This window comes from Gymnoscopelus braueri (assembly GCF_963280865.1).
Source record: "Gymnoscopelus braueri genome assembly, chromosome: 1".
NCBI classification, from domain to species: domain Eukaryota; kingdom Metazoa; phylum Chordata; class Actinopteri; order Myctophiformes; family Myctophidae; genus Gymnoscopelus; species Gymnoscopelus braueri.
Window position 1 is genome coordinate 30145530 of NC_137603.1, and position 10552 is coordinate 30156081.

The 10552-nt window shown below is 39.6% G+C and overlaps 1 protein-coding gene across 1 annotated transcript; it reads left to right on the top strand.

Annotated features, from left to right (window-relative positions):
- The first annotated feature begins 3349 nt into the window (after positions 1-3349).
- Positions 3350-5917, top strand: LOC308091950 (nuclear factor 7, ovary-like). Its single transcript, XM_080437721.1, has one exon. The coding sequence runs from the start codon at positions 3644-3646 to the stop codon at positions 5012-5014; it is 1371 nt and encodes a 456-aa protein (XP_080293847.1). The 5' UTR covers positions 3350-3643; the 3' UTR covers positions 5015-5917.
- Positions 5918-10552: the final 4635 nt, after the last annotated feature.

Here is a 10552-nt window from a genome sequence, read left to right on the forward strand (position 1 = left end):
CTGAAGTAAAATAGGCAATACAAAGGAAACTAATGCTACTACTTTATTTTTTTCCTTACAATCCAGTATCATCTCTATTATCTTGTGTATGTTGTATTGGTATTGTTAGCGCAGTCTTGTGAAACATATCACAACCAACACTGCTTGTAGTTGTACCTATATGAGTGAGTGACAAGTAAACCGTTGATTGATTCTTTTGATACATGTAGTGTTCTTGTGAGTATTGTGTAAAGATACTTTACTAAAAGTCTAAAAGACTTACTTAAGCTGCACTATGCAACTTCTTGTTCTACCCTGGGTTTAAACCCGGGGTCTCCCGCACAAGTGCTGAAATGTTTACCACTGAGCTAATAGAGCCTGCCTGCTTGCTCAGGGGAGAAATAGAAGTTTGACCTTCAGGTCAAAATTGGTGTCAAACCAGAACAGGATCGTGCCAAAGGTTGTGTCAAACCAGGATCTAAATATCTGAATAGAAGAGCATGGAGACCAAATACAACCACCACAATTGTATAAGTTATATTGCATTACATACTCTAACATACAGATTGGACAAAATATAATGAACCAAATGAACCGTAAAAAAAGATTATTCGAAACTGAATATAAGTAAATGTTCAATTTTTTGACACAGAATCAAATGTTTTATGGTGATGATTCACCAGTAGCCTGTCTTGGTTCCAGGCTTAAAATAATGTATATAAATATTTTCAGAAATCTCCATGGGAAAAATTAATGGGGTTTCTATCTGTGGCACCACAAAATGTCATGGCCACTCCGGCCATTTTGTGGGAGATTTCCAAAATTAGAGATTTCCAAAATATTTGTATCAATTAATTTAAGCCTAAGCATCAGGATCCTGGTAAATCATGACCATAAAACATTTGATTCTGTGAAGAAGAAGAAAAATAATATTTAAATATAGCTGCAAGCAGCAATAATACGGGGCCAGTGAATTGGAGAGAGAGAGAGAGAGATGAGAGAGAGAGAGAGAGAGAGAGAGAGAGAGAGAGAGAGAAGAGGAGAGAGAGAGAGAGAGAGAGAGAGAGAGAGAGAGAGAGAGAGAGTGAGAGACGGAAGAGAGAGACGGAAGAGAGAGAGAGAGAGAGAGAGAGAGAGAGAGAGAGAGAGAGAGAGCGAGAGAGACGGAAGAGAGAGAGAGAGAGAGAGAGAGAGAGAGAGAGAGAGAGTGAGGAGAGAGAGAGAGAGACCGAAAGAGAGAGAGAGAGAGAGAGATGAGAGAGAGAGAGAGAGATGAGAGAGATGAGAGAGAGGAGAGAGAGAGAGAGACGGAATAGAAAGAGAGAGACGGAATAGAGAGAGCGAGAGAGAGAGAGAGAGAGAGAGAGACGGAATAGAAAGAGAGAGAGACGGAATAGAGAGAGATAGAGAGAGAGAGAGAGAGAGAGAGAGAGAGAGGAGAGAGAGAGAGAGAGAAGAGAGAGAGAAGAGAGGAGAGAGAGAGACGGAATAGAGAGAGATAGAGAGAGAGACGGGAAAATGCAGAAGTTAGGAGCCAATATATGTTTTTCATATAATTCAAAATGGTGGGAGATCTAAAGGTCAGAGGTCAAAAGTCAGACCACAAAAGTCGTCGGGCATGAAGAGCCGCATTGTGTGTATCGAAGTTTCATGGCTGTAGGTCAAACAAGGCATGAGTTGTACCTGTTCAAAGTGGCCCTTTCAATTGAGTGCTATAGCGCCACCCTTTGACGAATGAGTGTGAGAATTATTTCTTGATAGTTTTTCATGACCATTTACCATATGGCCGAGTTTCGTAAAAAGCGTATGCACGGTTAAGCCAGAACTGCTCAAAATTGCGGACAATCTAAGGGCGGAGCTTACATGTGTTCCTCATGAGTCAAGGCACAAGTGTAAGCAAGTTTCACGACTTTCGGCCAAACGAGGCATGACTTATGCCTGTTTAAAGTTAGCATTTTCAAAAAATTGCTTTAGCGCCCCCCTTTGGCCAATTGGAGTAAGATTGGTTTCAGTGATATTTAGAATGACCCTCAACCTTTCTGCAAAGTTTCAAATAAATGTGAGTCTGCATGTATGTGTTAGTGGCAGATGAATAATTTTCATAAAACTGCAATAGTTAAAATCTATCTCCTCCTGGGATTTTTGAGTAATCTGCACGAAATTCTTTACACATGAACTTTGGACCTCTGCCGACAAAACGATGGTAGCGGATTTTCCATAAGTGAAAAAATGCAGAAGTTAAGAGCCAATGACTGTTTTTCATATAATTCAAAATGGTGGGAGATCTAAAGGTCGGACGGACACACGGACGGACGGACACACGGACGGACGTACGGACGGGCAGGGGGTAAAACATACTCTCTCGCCATGCCTTTCGGCCTGGCGGAGACAATAAAGCGAATAATAAAACAGGTCCAGAGCTGAGCTCTGGCCCCGTAAAAACATTTACAAAAAAAAAAAAAAACACAACAAAAAAACATAACCATTTAAAAAAGACAAAAACTGTACCACCCACTTCTCTACAATTGCTCATTCCTTTCGATTCTTCTTATTGTTATTTTCGAGCTGCGTTTGCTTCCCGCGTTCGCGCGTCTTACTTGTATTATAGGATAGAAAAAAGGTGTGTAGAGCATTGGTTCTCAAAGTGGGGTTCAGCAAAATAGTTAATATAGCATCACAATCATCTTAACCACTTCATCCATTTATATGTTGGTTTTCAAAAATAGCAGATCTACAAGCTCACAAGCTCACAAGCTCATATCTGCTATTTCTTATTTTTTTTAACTTTTATAAATCTTTTCTTCTGGGGGTCCCTGGCACAAAAGCTTTTAAGATGGGGTCAAATAAATGTCAATTTGGGGGTCCATGACATGAAAAAGTTTGAGAACCACTGTTGTAGAGAATGAGATTGCCCATTGGTGTGGCTTGGCCACATAGTTTGAAAAACACCGTTTTCCAACAGTATAGACAGCACTGTTTTATGGCATGCAGTGACTTACTTGGCTGCCATGAAAAAAACTAAAACATTTATCCCATTCTCTCTATTGTTCCCTGTCTACACTAAATATGAAAAATAAAAGACTTTGACAAATCTCATTCAGACCATTCAATATGTATTGTGTGTGGAGCATATGAGCTGCTCAGTGGCCAACTGTGTGTGTGTGTGTGTGTGTGTGTGTGTGTGTGTGTGCGTGTGCGTGTGCGTGTGCGTGTGCGTTGTGCGTGCGTGCGTGCGTGCGTGCGTGCGTGCGTGCGTGCGTGCGTGCGTGTGTGTGTGTGTGTGTGTGTGTGTGAACTTTGCAACACTTCTGTGGTGTGTCAAAGCTCCGCCCCTATCAGACTCAGCAGACAGAAAGCAGGAAACAGAAACTTACAGCACACTCCTCACTGTCTACACACACAGAGAGACAGACGATAAGATTTCCCTTCAAACACACAACTTCCAGTGAGGAGGACAGACTGTATTTCCACAGCTACAGGAGGGAATACTATCCCATACCACTGGAACCTGCTGCTGACTCTGTCAGCTGAATGGACTTTTTGACCACGATTCAAAGTGAAAGTAAACTTCAGACTTCAGGGAACATTTTAGAGGGAGTGTTACCACCACTGACTGGCGGCTGATTTCCTATTGAGCAGTGTTTGTTGCTTAATTCAGGGGAAAATGGCATCTAAGTCATCTTTCTCAGAAGAGGATTTTTCCTGCCCGGTGTGTCATGACATCTTTAAAGATCCTGTTATCCTGTCATGTAGCCACAGCTTCTGTAAAGCCTGTCTGCAGGAATGGTGGAGAGAGAAGGTAATAAAAGAATGTCCAGTTTGTAAGGAGAGGCATTCAGTGGATCCACCCAGAAACCTGGCTCTGAAGAACCTCTGTGAGGCCTTCATACAGGAGAGACATCATAGAGCTTCAACAGGGTCTGAGGTTCTCTGCAGTCTGCATGCTGAGAAACTCAAACTCTTCTGTCTGGAATGTCAACAGCCAGCGTGTGTTGTGTGTCGAGATTCTAAAAAACACATCAAACACAGTTTCAGACCCATCGATGAAGCTGCACTGGATCACAAGGAGGAGGTCCAGAAATCACTGAAGCCTTTACAGGAGAAACTGGAGGTCTTTAATAAAGTTAAAACAAACTTTGACCAAACAGCAGAACACATTAAGGTCCGGGCCCGGCACACAGAGATGCAGATGAAGGAACAGTTTAAGAAGCTTCATCAGTTTCTACAAGAGAAAGAGGAGGCCAAGATCACTGCACTGAGGGAGGAAGAGCAGCAGAAGAGTCAGATGATGAAGGAGAAAGTTGAGGGTCTGAACAGAGAGATATCAACCCTTTCAGACACAATCAGAGCCATAGAGGAGGATCTGAGAGCTGAAGACATCTCATTCCTGCAGAACTACAAGACCACAGTGGAAAGAGTCCAGTTCACACTGCAGGACCCACAGCTGGTCTCAGGAGCACTGATAGACGAGGCCAAACACCTGAAGAACCTGACCTTCAGAGTCTGGGAGAAGATGAAGGACATTGTCTCCTACACTCCTGTCATTCTGGACCCCAACACTGCCCATCCAAGACTCATCTTGTCTGATGATCTGACCAGTGTGGGACATGGAGAGACACAGCATCGTCCTGACAACCCAGAGAGGTTTAACATTCTGTGCAGTGTACTGGGTTCTGAGGGATTTAACTCTGGGAATCACAGCTGGGATGTTGAGGTTGGAGACAATACATTCTGGTCACTGGGTGTGTTAGCAGAGTCTTATCAGAGGAAAGGAGACAGTGGGGGTCAACTCTGGAGCATATGGTTATATGAAGGTAAATACAAAGCATACTCCCCACCAGGGTCGGTCACTGATCTCTCAGTGAAGCAAACCCCCAAGAAGATCAGAGTCCAGCTGGACTGGAACAAAGGAACGCTGTCATTCTCTGATCCTGATACTAACACACACATACGCACCTTCACACACACTTTCACTGACAAACTCTTTCCATACATTGGCACCGGTCATACTCTCCCTCTGAAGATGTTACCATGAAATATCAGTGTAACTCTGGAACAACATCATTTAGTTCAACATGATGATAATGATGATAATGCTGATGTATTAATTATATCAGTAATAGTACTAATGCCAACAATAACAGGATTACTTGAATGATTTTAAAGGTAATGGTAATTAATAGGGGATTCATGTCGAAATTAAATGATCTCAGTAGTAATCATGTTGAGGAATCAAGATACTTTACTATAAAATGTATCAGACTATTATGATACTTTTACACTTGTACTTAACTGTATTGTACTTTAAAAACATTTTTTTTAATATAGAATCACCACGTTGAATGAATGTCTTTATGACATATAAAGTACAGTTATATGATGGTTAGATGAGGTCAGTATATTAAACATTACAATAGTTTTATGAAAGCACAAGGGCTGAGGTAGACTATGAACCCTGCTGTCACTTGAATCACTGATAATAAAATGATAACACCATAATAAAATATCAGAACAGCTTACTTATTATTGTATAAGGTATTGTGGTTCTAAATATGTCATATTGCCCTTTTGAAATGTCGCTTGACAAAATACTGATGTGTTTTAACTCAATTGTTTATAATGTTCAGTTCACACTGCATGGATTAAAGCAAAATAAAATCTGACGACTGAAAGAATGTGTATGACCAAGTCTTATTATGTGATTTATGAAACAGTGTGAAAGGAGCCCTCCCGACACTAGCACCGTTTCCTAAACAATTAACACAATATGTAAAATGAATCTTGATTATGTTTTAGTAACATTATTCCTGCTGTTCTACATACTGCCAACCAGGTGAAGAAATTACAGATTGAGGCTTTTAACCTTTGCTTTTATGACATATCCGAGACCATTAGGGTTTTATGGAAAATGCCTCTAAACATTTAGCCAGTTTGACCATTTCAAATGCTCCGAAAATAGCCAATCTACAAGCGTCGCAGACGCATTGAGAGCTTGTAGATCGGCTATTTTCGCTGCGCAACATGCTTCCATATAAGACATGTTGGTGAAATACACGCTCAGCTTACCAATGAGGTTTTTTATTTAAAAAAATGAGTGCAAATCCTACTCCAGGGTTTAAAGACCATATTCATGGCACTCTCAAACAGTATTTAGATATAGGGGATATCAGCAAGAGTGAATATGAATATATGTGAGTTGATTGCCCAGTTACACCTGTTATTTATATACTCTGCCCAAAATTCACAAAAGTTTCACTACTGTTCCTCCTGGTAGACCAATTGTTTCAGGAATTGGCTCTCTTACAGAAAATATATCATCATTTGTAGACTATTTTTTGAAGCCACGTGTTCTCTCACTTCCTTTTTATGTGAGAGACTCGAGTGATTTTATTCAGGTTTTACAAACCATAGAACCCGTAGAAAATTATTCACTATTGGTTACACTCGATGTAGAGAGTCTTTATACAAATATTCCTCACCAAGGTGGCTTAGAGGCTATTGAATACTTCCTTAACCAGAGGACAGAGTGTATACCTAGAACTACATGCATCAAAGAGCTCACTGAAGTAGTACTCACAAAAAAAATCTTCCTATTTGAGACCAATCTGATTTTGAATCCGAGCAACCCTTTCCTGTCACATATCCAGTTATGGAAGCACTACATTGATGAAGTTTTTCTGATTTGATAGCTATTCATGTTTTCCTTAATCACAGTAGGCTAGTCAGTTTTTGAAGTTCACCATAGCCTCTGATCAGACCAGTATGAATTTTCTTGACATCCTGGTTATCAAAGAAAACAATACATTAAATATGAATCTGTACAGAAAGCCCACGGATCGTAATGCCCTACTACATAGTGACAGTTACCATCCTACGCAACACTAAACAAGAATAAATGACAAGTCATATTATTACCAGCTGCATGCTGTATTTTCTCTCTCTCTCTGTGTGTGTGTGTGTGTGTGTGTGTGTGTGTGTGTGTGTGTGTGTGTGTGTGTGTGTGTGTGTGTGTGTGTGTGTCAAATGTTCTCACAAACATAGTATAATTTGAGAAATGGCCACTGTGAGGAAAATTTCCCTGGTCCTCACAAGAGAAATGGTTTATATGGTTAAAATAGAAATCTCCTCACAACAAAACTATGTTGACAAGAAAATGTTGGTGTAACTAAGAGATTCACTGGGAAATATGTGTCTTATGTGTTTATATTATTAACTAGGATGCAATAGTTTCATGCTTGCATCTGACGGTCAGGAACTGTACATCCCATTTCCCGGACGGGTATAGTTGCACCCTATTGGCTGCTTCCTCGTGGACACGTATCTATCGAAGTCCTGGTGATGCTGGAAGGGCAATTGGTTGACGTGATTATTAATTCATATAGCCCACAAATCTACAGCCACACTTGATTGGAACCCTCTCATTCTCCCTCCTCACCCAATCTGACCCCAAGGCTTAAATATTTAATATTTAAAATAATGGGTGATATTCAAGTAAAATGAAATAAAATTAACAAGCATAACATTTCTTGGGAATCGTTTTGAATCGAGAATAGTTTTGCATCGAAAATAGATTTTCATTCATCAAACACGAATTACTTGTCCTTAGGGCCTACACCGAGCTAAGGTAAAACAGCCTTTGTTTTTAGCACTCCCTTTACCTGGAATGAATTGCAATGCACTTTAAATATTGACTCCACGATCTCACTGGGGCAATTTAGAAACTTGCTCGCCAATCTTGTTGTTTTAAATTGTTTTAATTAAGGTGTCTTTATTATTGTTTTCACAATACACAACTTATTTTATCCTGCTGTTCTTATTTCAATATTTTTACACTGTCGTATTATGCCTTCTGTAATCGGCATCATTGAAAATGAGGGCTCTGCCCTCAATGTATTTCCGAGAAAATAGATAAAGGTTTAATGAATGAATTTTGGAATCGAGTTTAACCGCGGGATACAAAAGATTCACACCCTTAGTGGGGGTTAGAGTTATGCCTGATTTAATACTTAGTTGCGTGCCAGTTTCGTGCACCGAAAATAGCCAATCTACAAGCTCACGATGTACAGTATTGTGAGCTTGTAGATCAGCTAATTCCGGTGCGAGTCACCGGTGCACAAACAGGTATAGTTTTCAGGTTTAGGGTTGAAAATGGCAAACAAGTGTGTTAGTGCTGCACGATTCTTGCTCAAATTTGAATGACGATTTTCCTGCATAAGAATTGATTCTATAAGATTCTCATTGTTTCAATGAAAATATTAATTTATTATATATTATATATTAAATATATATTATATATATATATATATATATATATATATATATATATATATATATATATATATATATATATATATATATATATATATATATATATAAATATTATGTTATATATATAACATCTAATATATATATATTAATATATATTACATCTATATGTAATATATAAATATTTATAATATTATATAATGTAAATATATAAATCAGGGGTTGACACTAAGGTCTCTGAGAAAGAGTTGTCGGGCATGAAGAGACGCATGTGTGTATCAAAGTTTCATGGCTGTAGGTCAAACAGGGCATGAGTTGTACCTGTTCAAAGTTGGCACTTTCAATTGAGTGCTATAGCGCCACCCTTTGACGAATGAGTGTAAGAATTATTTCTTGATAGTTTTTCATGACCATCTACCATATGGCAGAGTTTCGTAAAAGGCGTATACACGGTTAAGCCAGAACTGCCAAAAACAAGTGTTTTTCAAACTGCTCAAAATTGCGGACAATCTAAGGGCGGAGCTTACTGGTCAAAGTGATACATGTGTTCCTCATGCATCAAGGCACAAGTGTAAGCAAGTTTCACGACTTTCGGCCAAACGAGGCATGACTTTTGCCTGTTTAAAGTTTGAATTTTCAAAAAATTGCTATAGCGCCCCCCTTTGGCCAATTGGAGTAAGATTGGTTTCAGTGATATTTAGAATGACCCTCAACCTTTCTGCAAAGTTTCAAATAAATGTGAGTCTGCATGTATGTGTTAGTGGCAGATGAATAATTTTCATAAAACTGCAATAGTTAAAATCTATCTCCTCCTGGGATTTTTGAGTAATCTGCACGAAATTCTTTACACATGAACTTTGGACCTCTGCCGACAAAACGATGGTAGCGGATTTTCCATAAGTGAAAAAATGCAGAAGTTAAGAGCCAATGACTGTTTTTCATATAATTCAAAATGGTGGGAGATCTAAAGGTCAGAGGTCAAAAGTCAGAGGGTGAAAGTTGTTCAGCATGAGGAGACACATATGTGTATCCAAGTTTCATGGCTGTAAACAGGGCATGAGTTGTACCTGTTCAAAGTTGGCATTTTTCAATTGAGTGCTATAGCGCCACCTTTGGACGAAAGATTGTGAGAATTATTTCTTGATAGTTTTTCATGACCATCTACCATATGGCAGAGTTTCGTAAAAAGCGACAGCACGGTTCAGCCAGAACTGAATTAGATGATATACTATATTTAATAAATACCCTTTGTTTTGCGGTTTTCAACAAAAAAAAATCATGAATCATCTTGATTCTATGTTAAAATAATTGATATAAATATTTTTGGAAATCTCTATGGGAAAAATGAATGGGGTCTGGAACGATGGAACCAGAAAATGGCCGCCACTGCTTTGCCCTACAGTTGTCTCTTGCCCTAACATTAAGGTAACAATACCCCCTAATGGAGATCAGGTGATACTACATTAAGGCTTTTGATATGCCATGTGTGCTGACCAGAGCTGGATCCCCGGACGGACCTGTCGGTCCCAGCCTGGGACACACATTTGGTCCCCTGCCCAGAGGACCAAATGTCAGGGGACCAAGTGTGTGTAGCCCATAGACTGTAAAAAAGAATACTTTCCTTTCTGCAGAGACTATCGACTGACTTAGTAGTACCTCGTACTGATCAGCAGGACTATTCCTACCGATTGTAAAGACGTGGAGATTAAAAGTCAGACATTTATGTTTTATGTGTAGGCCAACATACATTTGTTGGTTGCCACTTGTAATGCGCTCTAGTGTCTAATATCTTTCACATTGTTTCTGTTGTTACCTCTGTGACTGTCCTGCAGATTTAATTACTTCTGGCATTAGGCTACGCAGTCGAAGCAAAACTACCCCGCAGTGCATGACCCCTGAGACATTACGAACAAGCTTTCGTACATGTGTTTGTCTTTCAGAGTTTCTGAAGCAAGCGCGCCGGCATGAGGGAAAAAGTGGAGGGACATTTGTGTGGGGGGGCCGAGGCCCCCACAGGATCGGCACCTATTACTACCATGTAGGCTGCTACTGTCTGTGGACCGTGTCAACTTAAGGAATGTGACACTGACAATCCATAACATTTCTTCCAGAAGATGGCAATGAACATTGACTATATAAGACAACAAGTGCCTAATAATAGGCTGGTAAACTTGGCTTACTGGATAACTTGACTACTTTGTGGTTATTTAAGTAATTTTATAAGTAATAGATGCATGCTTCCAAAACTGTTTATCATTTTTTACATTAAATGTGACAGTGTTAATTTGTTGTTTATACGTATGGGACC